This window comes from Equus asinus, chromosome 2 (genome assembly GCF_041296235.1).
Source record: "Equus asinus isolate D_3611 breed Donkey chromosome 2, EquAss-T2T_v2, whole genome shotgun sequence".
Classification (NCBI taxonomy): domain Eukaryota; kingdom Metazoa; phylum Chordata; class Mammalia; order Perissodactyla; family Equidae; genus Equus; species Equus asinus.
Genome location: NC_091791.1, coordinates 140001715 through 140022300, shown reverse-complemented (window position 1 = coordinate 140022300; position 20586 = coordinate 140001715). Strand labels below are relative to the sequence as shown.

The following is a 20586-nucleotide window of genomic DNA, read 5'->3' as shown; positions in this document are numbered from 1 at the left end:
GTGGCCTCTTTTTACAACAACCCATAGGGGAACCATCTCGGGCTTAGGACCGGGAAAGCGTGAGCAACTGGACACCAGGAATCCTATAACTGTTCCTATTTCCCTCTTTGACTTGGCCACTAGGAAGCTCAGAACAAAATCTGTGGCCCATCTTCAGCAACCTCATGTGATCACATAGTGTGCATTTTAGGGTGCTAATCTATTAACATTTCTATCTTTGTTGTTTTATTGGCTATGTTTTCTCTTTGTCTCAATTTCTTCAACTGTCAATTTTTGTGAAACTATGTAAAGTCAAAAACTGTCTTCATGTCGTGCTCATCCATTGAGTGTGTTTCCACCTCCTGGAGTTGCACGAAGAATTCTAACCCTTCTTCCCCACGCAGCCCTTCAGTGTTCATGTTCTCCACTAAATCCTATTTGTTTAGGCACCAGAGCCCCACTTTCTTCAACAATTTCCCTTAGATGTGAGCTCCTAAAGAATCTTTCATCCTTCTAGACTCAGCTGATGGCTCATCTTCTCTTGGCGTCTTCCCTGGAGCTCCTACCCTGCGTGTCCCTCCATTGCAGCATGTACAGCAACCACAGGCAACGGCTGATTCTCATGCTGGCCTCTCCCACTGGACTGGGAAATCCTGAAAAACAGAGATCATGCCCTAATTGCCCCCAACTGGTACTCAGCCAGGGCCCAGGGCACAATATAATAATAGATGCATAATAAGTATTCATTAAGGAAATAAATGAATAAATGAATATGTGTATATGCAACTTCCTCGCTCATACACATGCTGAAAGAAAGCCAAGCCCAGGAGAAAAGGGAGGGCCCAGTTCAGCTCAGTTGCCTGTGGGCCTTTCCCTCCGACACCTCTTTCGCCATAGGACTGTCCCCAACAGACTTGAGGCCCTCGGCACCAGGGCCAGAGCTTATTCTTCCAGCTAAATGCAGAGTAAATATATATCAGACAGAATTGGTCCCGGGAGGGCGACTGGGATGAATTTTCACAGAAAGAAAGGATTTCACAAATCAAAAATGCAAGATGCCGGATGCTCCAACCCATACTTATTTTAACAGCACACTCTTACATAGGTGCTAATGACGTGGCTGGCATGGTCTTAAGTTCTTTACAAATATCATCTTATTTAATCCTTGTAACAACTTCATGAGACAGGTACTATTTCTATCCCCATCTTATTTTCATACAGTCCTCTTAGCATTCGAGTCAGCTATCCTGAAATGAAGGAAGATGCAGCTATTCAGTCACCGAATAAAAGAAAATGAGTTACATTTAGCTCCAAAGCATAAATGACTGACGGATCAAAAGTTGGCCTTTGATCTGAGACCTGGGTCTCACAGAATCCCACATCGCTCACTAAGCGTTGACCAGACAACTCCCAGCACTGTCCTCCACGAGTTCACAAGCCTGGCGGAGGAAAGACCGCATCCCTAAACAAATAAGTTACCAGGCCACATGACAAGTACATTAGGACCAGCGACCCAGTGCAGTGCTGGCAGCAAGAGGAAGTATTCTCTCTGGCTAGATGAGAAGGCTTCCTGGAGGGTGTGACGTGTGGGTTCCGTTTTAACAGCTGCTCCAGAGTTCACCAGGGAGCAGCAGAGACAGAGCGGGAAGCGAGCACGCAAAGGCGCAGGGGTGTGAAATGCATTTTGGGGAACTGTCGGCAGTCTGGGGTAGCACAAGAATGAAGGGGGGGGAGCTGGGGAAATGAGGGGTTATGATTCACATGGTAGCCTTGGTTGTAGTACCAAGAAACTTAAAGTCACTAATGGGTATAATAGTCATTTCTGTTCTAGAAAGATTCTTTGAGCAGCAGCGTGAGAGAAGATGGCAAGACTAACCAGAGAGAGACCTGTCAGGAGGCTGTTGGAATAGACCAAGCAAGGATCAGTGTGCGTCTGAACTAGGGCGCTGGCTTCGCGGGATATTTGGGAACCTGAAGCTTTGCACTGATGGGAAGGCTGGTGTAGGGGTGCAAGGTGACGCCCCAGCTTCTGACTCAGAAGACCGGGAGGGCAGTGCCCTCACTGGAATGGGGACCCTGAGCAGGGAGCACACCTCCAGGGACAAGGACAAGCTTAGCGAGGCTCTAAGCTTGGGAAAGCCAGACTGAGCAGCAGATACAGTCTCTTCATTATCTCAGAGAAGTTATTCGGCTTCTCGCTCACATCTCCTTTTAATAAAATATGATGCGTTTCATGCTGTCATCGTAGTGAAAAATCATTGCCCTTTGCTGGGAATTCATAACCTTTTGAATTAATCACCTTTGGGCAGGAAAATTGGTTTCATTAAGACCTCTAGGTCCATCATCTCTCTGTCCTGCTGTCCCCTGAAACCAAAAGCCCGAGACTTATTATTTGAGAAGCTTGAGTGACTTTATGCTCAGAAAGAATGACCAGGGTCCTTGGTAATTGGGCTGAATTGAGCTCACCGACGAGAAACGCTGGTATGGCCTGGTGTCTGCCCCTCAGCCACAGGAGAGCCCACCCTCAGCCGGAAGGGACGGGGAGAACAGCCTCCTCCAGCCCTTGGCCTGAGCCCTACTCTCGGCAGAAAAGGTGTCACCCGTCTTGGAATGCCACAGCCCTGAGAACACAGGCTTCACCCAGCCCCCAAGCAGAGGTGTCTGCCTTCGGCCGACACAGTGGCCTTGACAGCTGTGGGGCTGCCTTGCGGAGTTGAGTGACTGCTGACCCCCATTTTAAACTGGCTCAGGGCCAGGGTGAGGTTCCCCTAAAAAGGAGGCTAGGAGGTCTTTCGGAACAGCAACTGGAGGTGAAATCTTAAAAACAGTCTTCCTCTCTCTACCCCACTTTCCCAGAGTCTTTGAAAGATTCCGAATGGATATTCGTTTATCCTTTTCTGCTGAAAAGCTCCTTAGCAGCATCCTATCATCTACAGCATCAAGTCCAGACTCCTCAGGCATCCCAGGGACCCCACACTCTGGCTGCCCAGCCTTGTCTCCTGCCTCCTTATGCCTACAAGTACCCCATGCCTCCGAGCCCTCACTCTGCTGTTCCCTAAACTCAGAAAACCCTACTCCCTCCCCCACCCACCCACATGCACATGCACACAAGCCCTTGCTCATCCTTCAAGGCCAGGATCAGCAGCATTTTGCCTGAAAAGACCTCCCTGGGTGCCCCTCACCCCATGATGTGAAATCTACCAGCTCCTTTGTGATCCTCCCACCCCAACCCTACCTGGCTCCATCATATAATGCATCTGCAAGTGAGAACAGGTGGAGCTACATGAGCGAATGCATAGAGTCATCTAACTAAGGCACTCTCTTCACGCTCGCTGTAGCATAGGGATGTCGAGAATTGGAATCACAGAGACCTGGGTTCAAATCCTGACTACCACTTAACGGCAGTGTGATTTAGGGTGAAGTACTTATCCTCTCTGAGCCTCAGTCCCAATGGCCTCTCCCATATTCCTGCTGTCCTAGAGCTGCTCCAGGGCCTGGGTGGCTGACACTAGAGCCACTGGGACGGCAGGATGGAGGATCTGGCCCCCTCCACCCCTGTGTTGGGTCCTCCTGGGTCGCCCTCCATCATCTCCAAGGAGACAAATGGCCATTCTGCTGGACATGCTCTTTTGGGTTCCCCGGAGCTGCGGCTCATATCTACTTCCAGCACCTGACGGAAACCCCATTGGCTGGTGCGCTTAGAAAGCTTTGGGCTCTCCCGGAGCTGGCAGAGGTGGAACAGACGCCAGGGTAAGCACTGTGGCCAACCTTATCTTCCAGAGCCATTTGGAAGATCTCACGCCGTTGAAACAGGGGAAACGTTGCAGGAGACAGAGACCAGATTCCTGCTCTTTGAAGACAAAACCGATAAGGGCTGTCGGCTTCAGCTCCATCACGTGGACACGTTACAGCAGTGTGGCTTCAATGCCTCCCTGCCCCTGGTGATGATAATCCACGGCTGGTCGGTAGGAAACGCTGACGCGCCTCTTCTCACTCTGCTTTCATATTTTCCTTTTTTCTCCCTAGTGTGCTCAATTGTAATAAAAAGATAGGGAGCCGGCGATAACAACTTCATGCTTAATATTTGTAAAGCATATTCTGATTTTCCAAGTGCTTCCCACACGTGATCTCATGGATTGTCTCAATTCCCTGAGTAAGCAGGGCAGGGAAAGTAGAACTATCCCCATGTTTCAGATAATCAAATGTGGCTCCAGGAGGTCACACGGTGCGTGAGGGCCCACAGGGAATGCCGCCTGTGCAGGTGAATCTGGCTGTTTCACAAGAGGAGGTGGGAAGCCAGAAAACAGTCTCCCATTGAAATGTTTTATCTGTAAGAGCTAAATTCAGCTGCAAATAACAGAAACTCAAATTGGCAGTGGTTCAAATAAAACAGAAGTTTGCTTCCATTTCACACAATAGTCCAGAGATATGTAACCCAGATCTGGATAAACAGCTTTGATCAATGAAGTCCTCAAGGACCCAACTCATCTCCAGCTCGCTGCTCTGCCATACTTTGAGTGTGGCCCTCATCCTCATAGTCCAAGATGGCAGCTAGAGCACTAGCCATCACATCTTCATTCCAGAGGGCACAATGAAGTAACGGATGTACACATAAGAGTCAAACAGTAGAGTTTTTTTAAACAGCTTGAGATATAATTCACATATCATACAATTCACCCATGGAAAGTGTGCAATTCAATGGCTTTTGGTATCAAAGAGTTTTTTTAGGTTATCCTCTTAGAAGCATCTGTGAGATGCTTCCAGTTACATCCATTGGCCACACGAGATGGAAAGGTGGCTGAGATGTGTAGCATCTTAGAGAAAGTGTAACCTTGTAGAGACACTAGAAATTCTACTATTATGGAAGAAAGGGAGAAAGAGTATTGTGGGCAATAATTGGAGTCAAACTAAGTGAGGACTTCTCTCCAAGAGGGAATTCTGCCTCCCTGGTTTTCAGTCCATTTAAAGCTTGGTTCACGATTTGAAACCCCCAGAGATTTGGGATCTATTTTGTGACTTGGAAACCTTTCTCTGCCATCTAGCTGAAAAAGACTAGAAACTCCCCTCCATCCTGCCCTCGAGAGGCCAGTGGGCCCACCCACCCACCACTCCTTCCACACGCGTTCAGGGAGAGCCTGCTGCGTGCGGCCTCAGAGCCTCCGCAGGAACAGAACAGACCCCAGGCCTGGACGTGTCGGGTAGTGGGGAGCCACGTGATGCCACGTGGGTGCAGCCGCCAGGTGGGGTGCCTGATATTGCCATCCCAGAAAAGCACAGAGGCTCCTGCAGGCTGCCAGCAGCTTCCCCCTAGGATTTAAAGGGGTCCCACCACCCCACAGGGTTGGCAGTGAAGGCGGTGGGGGCTTTCCTAGCCCTAGAGAATGGACCTAACATAGATTGAGGCCCTTTACACATCAGCCTATTCAATCCTCACACCTCCTTATGAGGATGGTTGAGTTAGTCTCATCTCTCAGATAAGGAAACTGCAGCTCAGAGAGGTCAAGCAGCTACCTCAGTCACACAACCCTCAGTGGACAGACATCCAGAACCAGAATCCTCGTGCTCCAAAGCCCACGCTCTCAGACTCCGCTTCACTGAGCCCTCATCAGGGTGGGTTGACTGGGCCCATCCCGCAGCGGGCTTCACGCGGCAGTCTCCTCACTGCAGCTCTCTAGCCCTATAGGAGCTCCATCTGCATTTCCTTAAGAAAACCATGGAAGAGGAGGCAGAGGGCAGGGCCCTGAGAAGATGAAATCCGTTTTAAAGGGAACTAAAGATCAGACTTGGAGAGCTCTCCCGTGGACCCAGTGGGGTGGATGGATTAGACGGAGGCCAGTCACTGTGAGGGAAGAGCAGTCTATCCTTCAGCTGCTTTAGCCAAAGGGACGTTCCCCTACCAGAAAAAGGGAGAACGGTGGGCAGGAGGGACTGCTTCTGGAGGAGAGCTCTGGACGGGTAGGGCTGCGGACTCCGGACATGACTCCAGGTGAGGACCCGAGCTGAGGGAAGTCAGAGAGGTTGGCAGTGCGGCAGGGCAGCCTGCCCCCCCCCACCTCCCTCTGCCTCCCCCCCATTTCCCCTGCCTCCCCCCACCTCACACTGCCTCCCCTGACCTTCTTCTGCCTCCTCCCCATTCCCCCTGCCCCCGCTACTCTCTTCCTCCCCCTCACCCCTGCTTGTAGCTCCTTCCACCTACTATGTAAGTCCTCTCCCCTTGGCCTCAGCTGAGGCTGTGCCTCCTGCCTAGAGGGTCCTTTCCCCTCTTCTCCTGTGGGACGGTATCCGTCATATATTAAGTGTTCCTAAAATATTTGCTAACTGAATTAATGATTGAATAAATATCTCATTTACAAATGCAGCCTGGATAGATAGCAGGGTCCTTTTACAAGAATGAGCTCTTCATTCTCAAAAGCCTGTCCAGACTGGAACATATCTACTATTACTAGCAATAACAACGACGACGAGAGTAGCTGCAATAACCAACATTTCTGAGTCCTTACTGGGCCCCAAGCACTGTTCTAAGAGCTTTACCTCTATTAACGGATCCCGTCTTCACAACCATCCTGGAGGTATTACCCTCACTTTCCAGATGAGGAGACTGGGCACAGAAAAGTGAAATAACTTGCCCAAGGTCACTCAGCTAGTAACTGGAAGAGTCTGCATTTGAATCCAAGATGCCGCACCCACACAGAAGGCACTGGGCAAATGTTTATCAAATGAATGCATCTTGCCCAGAATGACAGCTTCACGGCTGTGGTCTAGTCTTCAACTGCACCGCGTTTCTCCTCTCCCCAGATAGGTCATACTGCCCTTTTGTGATTCTGTGCCTCTACACTTGCTCTGCCTTCTTCCTGGAAGGCCCTAGACCCCCCACCACCAGCATATTCACCTGCCCCCCTCATTCTTCTAAGTGAATGCCTGTTAATCCTTCAAGACACAGCACAAATGTCTTTGCTCTGCGAACCCATCAGGTGTGCCGTGTAAACGGTTCTCAAATAAGGTGCATACACAGGACAATGCTCCATCAACATTTATTGAGCTCCTGCTGTGTTCCAGCTCAGGGTGCTCATCCCTCTAAAGCCAGCAGAACGCAGGGCTGAGAGGAGAGCAAACGCAGGGGGATGCAGAGGGGGCAGAGCAGGCTTTCCAGAGGAGATGGTGCTGGAGCCGACCCTCAAAGGATCAGCAGCTTTCAGGACCTGATTTACACAGACTTTTCCACTGTTTTCAGAATTGGAAAGTCCTAAAATAGGAAAATGTTAAGACAATGGTTCTAAGTTGGCGGCTGGTGGTAGCTCCCAGGGGACATTTGGCAAAGTCTGGAGACATTTTTGGTTTCCCAACTTGGAGGGGTGGGGGGAGTCCTGCTGGCTTCTAGTGGGTAGAGGCCAGAGATGCTGCTACACATCCCACAGTGCAAAGGACGGGCCCCACAACAAATAAGCATATGGCCCCAAATGTCAATAGTGCCAAGGTTGAAAAACCATCTTAAGCCCTTTCTCTTGGAGAGAAAGATCCAGCATCAGCCAAGAGTTGGAGAAGAAAAAGGGGTGAATAGAAAGAAAGAGGAAACCAGCCCCCTCCATCCCCTCCTGGTGAAGCTGACTTCCCTTTGGGCCCACCTACAGTTCGATGGCCTCCTGGAAAACTGGATCTGGCAGATGGTGGACGCGCTGAAGTCTCCGCTGGTCCAGCCAGTGAATGTGGTGCTGGCAGACTGGATCACCCTGGCCCACCAGCAGTATACCATCGCCATCCGCAAAAGCCGCCTTGTGGGCCAAGAGGTCGCAGCTCTTCTCCGGTGGCTGGAGGTAAGACCTGCCCAGCCTCCCTTCCTCTAAGACTGAGTGGATGAAGCTGGTCTCCAACAGGAACACAGACCAGAGAACCACTTCTGCTAAGCTCACAGGGATGGGAAGGCAGGGACGGAGACCAGACGCAGGGGCTCTCTCAGATGCCTCGCTTGAACCCCTATTTTGTAGAACCATCTTATCTCCCTATGCCATCCATTGTTCCTCTTATGCTCTCCCCCTTGGATGTCCTAAGGGACACACTCCGTAAACCATCCAACCCCACATGAACCACAGGATCACTTCTGTGGGGCACTCATGTTCAGGTGAAGTCAAGCAGGATCCCAGGTAGCTGAGCCTGAAAGGAGGGTCACTTCTCTAGGAGGACAGAGTCAGCAAGGGGAGAAACCAGTTTGGGTCTGGAGTGTGAATTAAGCACCTCATTTGCCATGGGGCGCAAAGAACAGGGTGGGAGCCCAGAACAAGCTGGACCCACAAAAGGCTTTAATCCGGGCAGCTCTTCTCCTCCTGTAACCATCTCGCTGCTGTCTTCCAGGAATCTGCTCAATTCTCTCCAAGCAACGTTCATCTAATTGGGTACAGCCTGGGCGCGCACGTCTCAGGCTTCGCTGGCAATTACATGGGCGGAAAGCACAAGATTGGGAGAATAACAGGTAACCTCGCCTGGTAACTAACCACTGTAGTCTCCACCTCTGCATGGGGGCGCAGAGCGAGGACCTGCTTTTCCATTAGTCTCATGGTTAACACCCCCAGCTTCCTTTGCGCCATATTGGTCTTCAGAGGAGGACTTGTAGCGCTATCTCAAGCATGACGGCTGCCATAGACTGCTCTTCCGAGAGAATTCAGAGCAAATCGCAGCCTCGATTCCTATTGCCTTTCCTCCAACAAATGCCCTTCATAGTCCCGCCACATAGAACCTAAAAAGTAGATTTTCCATATGCTTTGTAGCAGGAAAGAGTTTACTTTTCAACCTATGATTTAAAAAACCAATGTGAGTGAGTTAAAGAAGCACAACCCTAAATTTGCGGTAACATCAGCCATGTTTGTGCCTCAGTTTCCACATTTGTGAAACACGTGGGTCTTACTCTGGAACCCCTCTGGATGGAGGGAGGGAGCTCTACACCAATTCGGAAATGGCCCCGGATACCCAGGAAGAGCTGGAGATGTGCAGGAAGGCCTTTCCTCCCCGGTGTCCTTGACACCAGCCTCGTCCCCGTGCTGCCCCGGAATTAGGTTTGGAAGAATACACCTGATCAGACTGTTGCCCAGCCAAGTCCCCAAGGTCCACTGACACCCACAGGATAAAACTCAGCATGTGCAGGCAAGGCCCTTCTCAGGGTAGTGTCCTCAGAGCTCTCCAGCTTCTCCTGCTCTTCCCTTCCTGTCGTTCTAGTGCTCTTCCAGGGCACTAGATTTTTCTCCACTTTACAAACACGCCATAGCCTCTTGCACTTCTGGGCCTGGGCGTGCAGTGTTCCCATCGCCTGGAATACCTTACCCACTCATCCACCCAGCACTCGTCTGCCTACCAACTCCTACTTAACCGTCAAGATCCAGCAGGCTAACACAATATTTCACAGGCTGAAACAATTCAAAGGGAATTTAAGATGAACAACATTGTTGTGACCTTTTATTTTACCAATTAAGAACATTTTTGGCATCTACTGTTTACTATTGCCATTACTTCACAGAAGAAGAAATTTGTTTTAATGTGAAAAAGATAAGATAATGGCAGACATTTAAATAAGATAAATTCGCCATCTTGAGAACTCACTTCCTCAACCTTATTTGTTTTCATCTTGCTGGTGACAGGGGAGGCCTGGTCCACAGTATTTGTGCCCCCACCCCTGTGACTTTACCCTCAATAGCCTGGGAGTGAGCAGACCTTCCACAGAAGGCCAGTGAGGCCCATCACCAAGGAACCAGGCCTAGGAGGCTGAGCCAGAATCACAGAGAGGCAGCCTCAGGCCCAGGACCCTCTCCACGGTGGCTGGTGTCGTGGGCCACATCAGGCATTATTAGCCAGGCCCATACACGTCAGAGGCAGCGGGATGGCTAATTACTCTGTTGTCATCTTGTAGTCAGCCTGATGAAGAAACGAATGTAAGTCACACCAGGACATCTTTCATTTGTACCTATGGGTGAGGGCTGGAGAACAGACGTTTTCATGGCCCCCTGTCAATTCCTTTGCCCCAACGGGGATGGAAGCCAGGGCTGACATGAACATCAAAGCATCCTCCAGAGACGGTAAAGGAAGAAAGACAGAGGGAAAAAAATCTGGAGTGCATAAATACTCCCCGACTACAGTGGGCCAGGAGCGGCCACTTGTCTCATGCAGACACACGTGTCACTTAAGGACCAGAGATTTGAGCGGTCTTATTTGCTCACAACACTTTCACCTGGGAACAGTGATGTCCCAAGGCTGTTCTGGACATTCCCATAAAATGACATTAGTGTAGGAGAAAAGCTAGCTTGTTAAGGGAAATTATTGACAAGATGCAGGCAAACAAAGTCTTTCTTTGATGGGTAGGTTAGAGCTACTTACAATAAGCACAGTGGGGTTTTTTGTATGCAAACAGATGCTCTTGAAAGTAGCTTGAGAGGTATTTAAAATTGATTTGCTTGAATAAATCAAGCGTATCCTCATAACCTTGTTTCTACCACTGGATAGTTCCTGCAAACCTCTTTTCCCCATAGATAACACCCAGCCTGTGTCTAATTTTCAGCACCATGAATTACTGTGGTTTTACTCCAAAAAGGTTACAGCGAGATTTTCTAGAGAAAGATTATGCCCTAGGATTTTCTTCTTCCTGCTAGCTCATGAATGTGTAACAGCATCGAAAAGCTGGAAGGCGCATTTTTCCCCCTCCCCTTCTCCCACCTAACGCTTGTCCTTGCTTTCCTGTTAGCACTGGATGCCGCAGGGCCCTTGTTTGAGGGCACTGCCCCCAGCGAACGTCTTTCACCAGATGATGCCAACTTTGTGGACGCCATTCACACCTTCACCCGGGAGCACATGGGCCTGAGTGTGGGCATCAAACAGCCCATTGCACACTATGACTTCTACCCCAATGGGGGCACCTTCCAGCCTGGCTGCCACTTCCTGGAGCTCTACAAAGATATCGCCAAGTACGGCTTAAATGGTAAGAAAGACGACATGGCCAAGAGCAGTAGCCTCCAAGGGCTTACACTCCCCACACTTGCATGGAGCCTCTGGATCCAGTGGACTCTACCAGCTCCGCAGGATTCTGGGAAGAGTTTGGCAAGGGTGGGGGCCCAGGGCGTAGGGTCACCAAGTCTGCTCAGAGAGAGAGGGTTTGTGGGAGTGGGGAAGGGCTGGTGTTCCCCTGACAGGCCCCTCCTCTTAACAGGCAGTGGTCATTGGAGCCAAGCTCTGAGGACGAGCAGGGGCCCCACCAGGAACCTCCACTTCTTATCTCCACCCGCTGTCCCAAAGCAAAGTCTTTCCCGGATACAAGCCAGTTGAGTCCTGATGCCTGTGGTTATTCCCCCTTCTCCAGAAGCTTCCTTCTGGACCACATGAGGATCCACTTAATAGATGATGGCTTCTCGATCCTTGGTCTCACAAGAGTGGGACTAACACTTCCGCCCCTGTGAGGCTTAATCAGCTGATCCTACAGGACGTTACTGAGATTCTTCCAATTCGAAGTTCAGCACTAAATATGTTCTTGGGACTTCCTTCATCTCAGAGCAGAAACCAAATGTGGCTTTATCTGGGTTCGGATCCCACTTCTCTCTCAAATCCTAAAACCGAACCATTAACAGTGCACATTGATAACATGCACAGGATTAAGGAAGAAAAATGTCAGCAAAATCCATATGTCCCACAGGCATTCCACATTTCTCATTATTATAAAATATCATCCTGATTGAAACATGCCAACTTACTCTATGCCAGCTGGAGACCCCCACCCGTGCACACCACCTTCTCACCCCAACCGTCCAAAACGAGCTGAGAATACTCTCTTGTGATTACGTCACCACCTTCCCCTCTCCTGTAGCAGAATGACCTTCACACTCGACATTCTCTCACTTTGGCTGGACTCCCAGCTTTCCACCCACCCACGCCTGAGAGAGCCTTCTGGGAACTTCCCTTATAATTCCTTACATCCCCCTCGAGTCATCGCCCCTCTGGTCACCAGCAGTTCCTGGCTGACCATCCAGCTCTCCCCCGCGATCTACACCCTCCCAAAGCTCGACACAGACCTCTGGGATGGTGTTCAGTAACTAGTTGCCTGATAAATGCATCTCTGACCAATTAGTGCTATTGGCTCTTTTGGACTAAACTTCAAAGTGACAGAACCAAATATATTTATTTAGCTTGCCCAAATTTGGTGTGGTTTTTCTCAGTTTTCTTCAACCTTAATTTTAAGAGTGATCCCATTCTGGGATGGTTCTCCCAACCACACCAGAACAGAAGGTAACTTGGTAACTGCTCTACCACCCTGTCGATGAAAATAATCCATAACCAATCTATAAATGAAAATTTGGGTAAGCTTATTCTGAGCTGAAATCTGAGGACCATGGCCCGGGGCCTTTCTTCCCAAAGGAAGAAAGGGCACCGAAGAAGTGGGGTACACAGAGTGGTTATATACCCCCAAACAGGGTGTTTCACATATGATTGAAATGTCCCTCCCACAATAGTCACAAGATTGCCCTGTCGGCACAGCGCATGATGGACACAGTAGGTAGTGGGTCTGCTATCTCAGAGGGCGTAGCAGGAGGCAAGCCTATTGTCTCGAGCTGGGTGGCCACAGGTGAGCGCAGCAATCAGTTCCTAGCCTAAGGAAAGATACTTAATCCTTAAGGAGATGCCAACGTTTGGGAGGGGGAGGGAAGTTGCACCTTTATCTCAAGGGCCTTTGTTCTTGCCATAGGGAATATCTAAAGCAGATATACAATGCATGCTCAACAGCCACGGTCAGGCCCTTTTGGAAAGACAAGGTCAGGCCGAATTAGGTTTATACCAAATGGCTTCCTCATATTCTCCAATATATCCTATTGCTTGCCATTTTTGTCAACCCTCACCCCCTCTAGCAAGGTGAGCGTGAGTGAGTTAGGGAATGTCTTTGAGGCCCGGTTTTCTCATTTCGGGCAGCTGCCTCAAGGAGCGGGGTGAAGGTTCAGGGAGGGGTCGGGTGGAGGCCCTCAGCACGGTCCCTGCCTCACAGCAGGTGCTCAGCAAACGCAGACCAAGAACTGGACTGTCTAGTCTTGGCGTTCAGCCTTCAGACACTTGGGGAAATAGCTTTTGGCAAAGTTACCTGTGCTCTGCATTCACATTAGCTACTTTACATATCTTGTGGTGGTTCCTCAACATTCCTTGAGAATAATTTACTAAAGATTAGGTTAATATTTGGAGAGTTAAAAAAAAAAATCCATCATAGATAAACCTCCTAAGCTTGCTGCTTTGGGGTAGGCCCATTCCAACCTGGTCACTGGAGTGTGTCCTTCTAGAAGCCAACCCCAGGCTGGCTTTACAGGCCTGTGACCCAGGGGATGCAACAGCTGCTTTGGGTCAGAAGGTGGACATTGAGGGAGAGGCCTCAGCTCGCACTTGACCATTAGCTGAGCCCCAGGAGTGCCTCGGCCCTCATTTACCTAACTTTACCAAGAAAAGAGGCATGCCACACCAGCCTGTTCCAGCTCACTTATCCCCAAAGCACTAAGCACGTGTGCACTTTTAACCATTTGAAATACAAATATTTCTAAAGTGAATTACACTGTCCTGCTTTCTGAAATAATTCGATATTTTCTTAGCGACTTGGGGTTCCTGTGAAAACACCTATGATAACACAGTGTAATGGCGGGGAGCCCCCAGGAGCCCCGTGGTGCCTGGGGCTATGCCTCTCACTACATCACTGAGAGGGATCTACTCTTCCCGTAGTTTTGTGTCCGTGGTTACACCCCACTGTTGTTGGTGGGTCACTCTCAGCAACCGCACCCCTCCTTGCTAATGTGCTGCTACTGAGAAATAAGACGACCCTTGGAGTTGAGCGTACTTTGGATTAAGGGGGGATAATGTCCTTCTTGGCCTGTATTCCAGCCATCACCAAGACCATCAAATGCGCCCACGTGCGGTCGGTGCACCTCTTCATCGACTCCTTGCTGCACCCCAGCATGCAGAGCACAGCCTACCTGTGCAGTGACATGGACAGCTTCAGCCAGGGCCTGTGCCTGAGCTGCAGGAAGGGCCGCTGCAACACGCTGGGCTACCACGTCCGCCAGGAGCACAGAGGCAAGAAGAGCAGGAAGCTCTTCCTCGTGACGCGAGCCCAGGCCCCGTTCAAAGGTGAGTGTGGGTGGCCCTGAGCCTTCAGAAGGGCAGCGTGCAGCCACCGGTCTGAAGGTCCAGAAGCTCCCCGAAGCCTTTTCCTGGAGCGACTTCGGCTCTGCTATTTTAGTGTTTCTGAAACTGCCCAGATTCCGAGGATGTTGACACAGTCCCTCTCTTTTCCCAAGAATGTGGCCACCTTGCTGCCAAATGCTAGAAGGAGAAAACTTGATACTTTCTGGAACAGTCCTCGGGTCCGCCTCTCTTCGTCTATTTTCATAGTCCCTTAGGACGTTAGATCCGGAAAGCCCTGAGCGGTGACATCTACCACCCAGGTCTCATTGTACAGAGACCTGGAGGCGTCTCCCTCCCCGAGACTAGAACCTGCTGTGTTCATCTCTGCTCACGGCCATGAAAACACAGGGCTTCAGGCTACAGTTGCAGCTCTTCACTTCCCCTAAAGTTTGAATCAGCTGATCTTCCAGGATATCATTGTCCAGTTGAGGCCCTCCCAAGCTGAAGTTCAGCTGCCAGCATTTCCCCGGTCATACCCTTAACCTCAGGGCAGAAACCAGCCTCTCTGGGTTGAACCGGAGGTCAGAGAAAGGGCTGTGGCTAGGTCTTGGGCTGAAGCCAGCACAGAAACACTCCACTGAAGCCTCAATCCTCCTGGAGGGAACAAGCCGACATCTGTTGCCATTAACATTTCTGCCTAATCCTGAAACCAGCCCGTGCATGATTTAGCATCTTCCTGCTTCACAGCCCCTGCTCACGGCGCTGGGAGGAGCTGGCTGCTGAGCTGCTCCATTATTACCGGGCAGATATCTGCAGGTGCAGAAGGTGAGCACACCCTCACCACCACGTGGCGTGGGCACAGCCTTTTATACAAAACATCAGATGCAGCCACGGGCTCCTTGTTGTTCCCACGACAGCCAAGCAAGGTCGGCAGGGCTGTTATGATCCCCATTTTAGAGAAGGAAAGCAAAACTTGAGTGGGGTGAGCTGCCCTGGGCCACGCAGCCTGGAAGGAGGCCTAGAACCCAGGTCCTCCCAACTCCCAGTCAGCGTTCCTTTTAATATCACACTCACAAGGGCAAGCTCCCAGGAGACTTCTTTTTGGGGGCTCAAGATTCCTCTGTTCATCTGAACTTTTGCTCTCCAGCCAGACTTCCCTTCTCTGAGGCCCAGGAATAACAGAAACGCCTTGTGGGATGCTGATAGCTTCTGAGAGCAGTTGGAGTGAGGGCAGGATCTCTCCCACCTGGGGGCCAGAGGGTCCCCTCCGCTGTCTGTCCCTTAGGGACGGAGGAGCCCTAGCATCCTGCAGCAGGTGAGGGAATTGGGAGGGTCCCCTGCTTAAGGGAGCTCCCCCACCGCAGGCTGCCAATTAGACACCTTTGGGTTAACCAGCTCCTCTTTTAAATGGCAAAGGCACCCAGAGTGATTAAGCCTCTCAGATAATCACATTTCACTGGATCTAATTTAATCCTGGAATGTTAGCTTTTCAAGAGACCGTTCAACCCCACCAGCTCACAGATGGGGAAACCGAGGCCCAGATGGGGGAAATCATTTGCCCTGGGACACAAAAATTTTTTGAGTGATTTTTTACCTCAATAACTGCCCTGGTCTGTTTGTAGGGGTAAGGGAGAGAGGGGGGTGTCGACAAAAATAATCCATAACCAATCTATAAATGAAAATTTGGGTGAGTTTATTCTGAGCTGAAATCTGAGGACCATGGCCCGGGGCCTTTCTCCCCAAAGGAAGAAAGGGCACTGAAGAAGTGGGGTGCACAGAGTGGTTATATACCCCCAAACAGGGTGTTTCACATATGATTGAAATGTCCCTCCCACAATAGTCACAAGATTGCCTGTCAGCACAGCGCTTGATGGACACAGCAGGTAGTGGGTCTGCTATCTTGATGGGCGTAGCAGGAGGCAAGTCTATTGTCTTGAGCTGGGCGGTCACAGGTGAGTGCAGCAATCAGTTTCTAGCCTAAGGAAAGATGCTTAATCCTTAAGGAGACGCCAAAGTTGGGAGGGGGAGGGAGGTTGCACCTTTATCTCAAGGGCCTTTGCTCTTGCCATAGGGAATGTCTAAAGCAGATATGCAATGCATGCTCAACAGCCACGGTCAGGCCCTTTTGGAAAGACAAGGTCAGGCCGAATTAGGTTTATACCAAATGGCTTCCTCATATTCTCCAATATATCTATTGCTTGCCATTTTTATTTGTCAGGGGTGAGAGCGAAAGTTTTGCTCTCTCCTTGAGATCAGCTGGAAAGAAAGGAGGTCATTAGTCCCCTTCCAGGGCTGGGCTGTGCGTCTGAAGTGAGGGGCTTGGTCCATCCCAGGACATCTGCTAGTGGCTTACAGATGGGGGAGGGAGGCGAGCATCAAGAGAAGGAAGAGCAGTTGGCACAAGCCAGGCTGAGCCGCTCCCTTTTGCCAAGGACCCCAGGTGGCCAACCACCACATGCTGCTGGCATGAGCTTGTTACTCACCCCTAAGATGTCGGTGACCCACAAGTGGATCCTTTTCCCTGGAGCCACTCATGCCAGTAGAACAAGATGGGTTCGGAATAGCAGAGCAGAAACTTCATTCATTCACCAATGACTGAAGGAGACAAAGCTCATGCTGTAAAACACCTCCACCAGGGGAAGGTGAGCAGAGTTCTTACCAGATGGGAACGGGGAGGGTGTCTGCGTCATCCCTTGGGGTGGGGACATTTGGGGCATGCGTAGATCTTCCCTGCTTGCACACAGCACCTTTTGCACACATTTCCTTTTGCCCATGGCACCCCATGGCCGTCTTGGACCTTTCTGGTTTGGACCAGTTCTGTGGTTTGGCCATCTGGGAATGTTCTGTTTTGGTTCCTATAAGCAAGTACAACTTAAAAACAAAGCGTTAGCATGGCTGGCCCCGTGGCTGAGTGGGTAAGTCCTCCAGCTCTGCTTCAGCGGCCCAGGGTTTCACTGGTTTGGATCCTTGGCATGGACCCAGCACCATTCATCAAGCCATGATGAGGTGGCATCCCACATACCACAACTAGAAGGACCCACAACTAGAACATACAACTATGTACTGGAGGGCTTTGGGGAGAAGGAGGAAAAAAAAAGAAACAGGAAGATTGGCAACAGATGTTAGCTCAGGGCCAATCTTTAAAAAAAAAAGCCTTTGCTTAAAAAAAAACAAAGCATTGGACATGGAGAATGTTTTAGGGACTTCCCTAGGTAACAAACTCACAGGGACCTCTTTCCTGTGAAGGAGACCAAAGGACAGCATTATCTCACCCAGCAGCTACCAAAACCAATGTGCTCATCCCTTCACTTCTTCTTCAAGCATAAACTGAGCCAGAGTAGGCAGTCCCTCCCTCAGGGGGCTCAGTGGAAACCAACCCCCTGGCACAAAGTATGTGCTCTGTGTGTCCCGGGAAGACAGGCAGTGTGTCCCCTGGAGACAATACTTGGATCTTTGTTATCAACTACTCCTCTCGCTCCAGGGACGTCAGATGAGGATGGGACCTACGTGGCCAGTGATAGGGAGGCTCTGAGGCAGGACCGCCTGAAACTGCCCAGGCCTCCAGCCCCTGACGGGTTCCAGTGATGGACAGCGGCCTACACTGCACCCTCCCTTCTCTGGGCCCTCCAAATTCTCCCCAGGGCTGCCTCGGTCCTTCCTGTGAGCCAAGGCCTGAACTGCTTGGCCTAAGGTCGCTCACTGGTGGGGAGTAGCACCCTGTGGTCACACCAAGTTGCCCTGGGTATCACTGGAAATTATGCCCAGGTGAGACTCGGCCTGTTCAGAAGGGGCTGCTCATGGGATGTTGCAATGTGCACAATGCTACGTCGCACAATATGGTAACCACTAACCATATGTGGCTATTTAAATTACTTAAAACTAAATAAAATCAAAAATTTGATTCCTCAGTCACGCTGGCCACCTTTCAAGTGCTCATATACATGGCTGCCATATCAGAGAGCACAGAAATAGATCATTTCCAACATCACAGAAAGTTCTATTGATGGTGCTGGTGTGAAGCCTTTAATCTAGGCCCCGTAACTACACCCTTCTCCATCCACCATGGCCATGATCGTCTCTGACGTGGGCCCCCGAAGCCTGTTTCACTGGCACCTCCAGCCTTAGATGAATACTTGCAGATTCGTAGAAGAACAGACTTGCCCAGCTCTGGTTACGGAGAAGCCGCACTCCATATTTTTCAGGGATGTCTAATTGTACTATATATTTTAGTGCAGGGCCTGGCTGGGCAAGATAAACATCGCCTCCTGATTTTCGTTTCACAAAGAATCACTGGCTTGGCCCTCACTCCTCTGGTTCCCAAGATATTTCGACAAAACCATCAAAGGATCTATTTTCTTCAAAGCTTGTCCGCCAGAACTCTGTAAACCCTGGGAGAGTCCAGCAGTAGCAGGAGAGAATGAGGAAACATTTGCTGAGTGAAAGGAGGCGATTCATCGCCCACTTCCCTTCTCACTCTCTCAGGAGGAACCTTCACCCGTTTGGGAGCCCGTTTTCTTGAGAGAGGGCAGGGACACGAATCTGTATTGAGTAAGTGCAGTTTAGCAAGCTCCTTATCTAATTAAGCCTCATAACAGTCGGATGAGGTAACTGGGTGGAGGGGAGAGAAGTGGCAATATGGGGCCTTCCTCTACCACGCACCATACTGGATGTGTGGCACAAAGGACCTCATTTATCATTTAACCCTCACGGCAACTCAGAGAGAGAGAAACAGAGATGGGGGAAATTGATTATGCTTAATTTTCCAATAAATGAGATTCAGAGAGGTTAAATCATCTTCCCTAAGTCACACAGTTTGTGAGTGGCAAATGCAGTGTTTGACCCCAGGTCTCTCCAATTCCACTGCCCTGGCTCCCTTCACTCCACATGGCCTCTTGCGGGTAGGATCCAGGCCTGTTCACTCCTGTCACCAGCTGTCTGTGGTCCCCTCCTCTCCAAGGCTGCTTGTGGTGGTAGGTCCCCCCCTTTCGGACTCTCCTCTTTTCCCCGTCCTCCCCGGCCTGCCCTGTCTCTCTGCCCTCTGGGCATCCTCCAGCCCTGGGACTTGCTTTTGTTGCTACTCCAGCTGGTTAGCACACTCTCTTCTTCTGGTTAGTGGCATGACCAGTCCATCTGTGACTTGGGGAGCCTTGTCTGTTTATGGCTTTTCTCAGCTACTTCTTTGGAAGGTTTTCACTGATTTCCAAGGAGGCTTCCAGAAGAAGCAGTAGGTATAGTAGAGAGAGCACAGGCTTGGGATTGGGATAGGGAGTGTCCAGAATTTGGCTTTGCTGCCAACCACTTATGTGGCCTTGACCTAGCGACAAAACCTATGTGGGCCTGTTTCTTCAGCCATCACCACAAAGTGATTGTGTGGGGGGAACCACTAAAACTGGCCCCCACGAGTGGGGCTCAGAACTGTGCCTGGTAAGCCCAGCAGGTAGGAAGGGAATAGGTGTCCCCGAGTCGACACCTTCTAGAAGCCAGGCGCTTTTACATATAGCATCTTGTCACATCCTCACAACAACCCTGTGGGAGAGCTCTTAATGCCCCTTTTACAGATGAGGAAATTGAGCCTCAGAAACGGCTCATGACCACGTGGTGGAAGCTGCTGGACTCCAACCTAGCGCTCCCATCTCTCAGTTGAGGGCTCTGATTGCGTCCCACACGGACCACCCCCGGCACAAACAGCTGGGAGCAGGATGCCAGTCAGCACACCTCTCCTTCCCCCTCACACACTCACACACACACACACCTCTCCTCCCCCTCACACACTCACACACACACACACACACCTCTCCTCCCCCTCACACACTCACACACACACACACACCTCTCCTCCCCCTCACACACTCACACACACACACACCTCTCCTCCCCCTCACACACTCACACACACACACACCTCTCCTTCCTCCTCACATACACACACACACACACACCCCTCTCCTCCCCCTCACACACTCACACACACACACACCTCTCCTCCCCCCTCACACACACACACACCTCTCCTTCCCCCTCACACACACACACACCTCTCCTCCCCCCTCACACACTCACACACACACACACACCTCTCCTTCCTCCTCACATACACACACACACACACACCCCTCTCCTCCCCCTCACACACTCACACACACACACACCTCTCCTCCCCCCTCACACACACACACACCTCTCCTTCCCCCTCACACACACACACACCTCTCCTCCCCCTCACACACTCACACACACACACACCTCTCCTTCCTCCTCACATACACACACACACCCCTCTCCTTCCCCCTCACACACACACACACCTCTCCTCCCCCCTCACACACTCACACACACACACACCTCTCCTTCCTCCTCACATACACACACACACACACACCCCTCTCCTTTCCCCTCACACACTCACACACACACACACCTCTCCTCCCCCTCACACACTCACACACACACACACCCCTCTCCTTTCCCCTCACACACTCACACACA

The 20586-nt window shown here is 50.7% G+C and overlaps 1 protein-coding gene across 2 annotated transcripts in view; it reads left to right on the top strand.

Moving 5' to 3' along the window:
• LIPC (lipase C, hepatic type) overlaps nucleotides 1–20586 on the top strand; it is a 141307-nt gene that overhangs the window by 106513 nt on the left and 14208 nt on the right. For both annotated transcript variants that reach the window (XM_044764809.2, XM_014839443.3), the window contains 5 exons: nucleotides 3760–3944; nucleotides 7608–7790; nucleotides 8326–8443; nucleotides 10700–10933; nucleotides 13858–14103. In XM_044764809.2, coding sequence (XP_044620744.1) covers nucleotides 3760–3944; nucleotides 7608–7790; nucleotides 8326–8443; nucleotides 10700–10933; nucleotides 13858–14103 — 966 coding nt within the window. The remainder of the gene's footprint in view (nucleotides 1–3759; nucleotides 3945–7607; nucleotides 7791–8325; nucleotides 8444–10699; nucleotides 10934–13857; nucleotides 14104–20586) is intronic.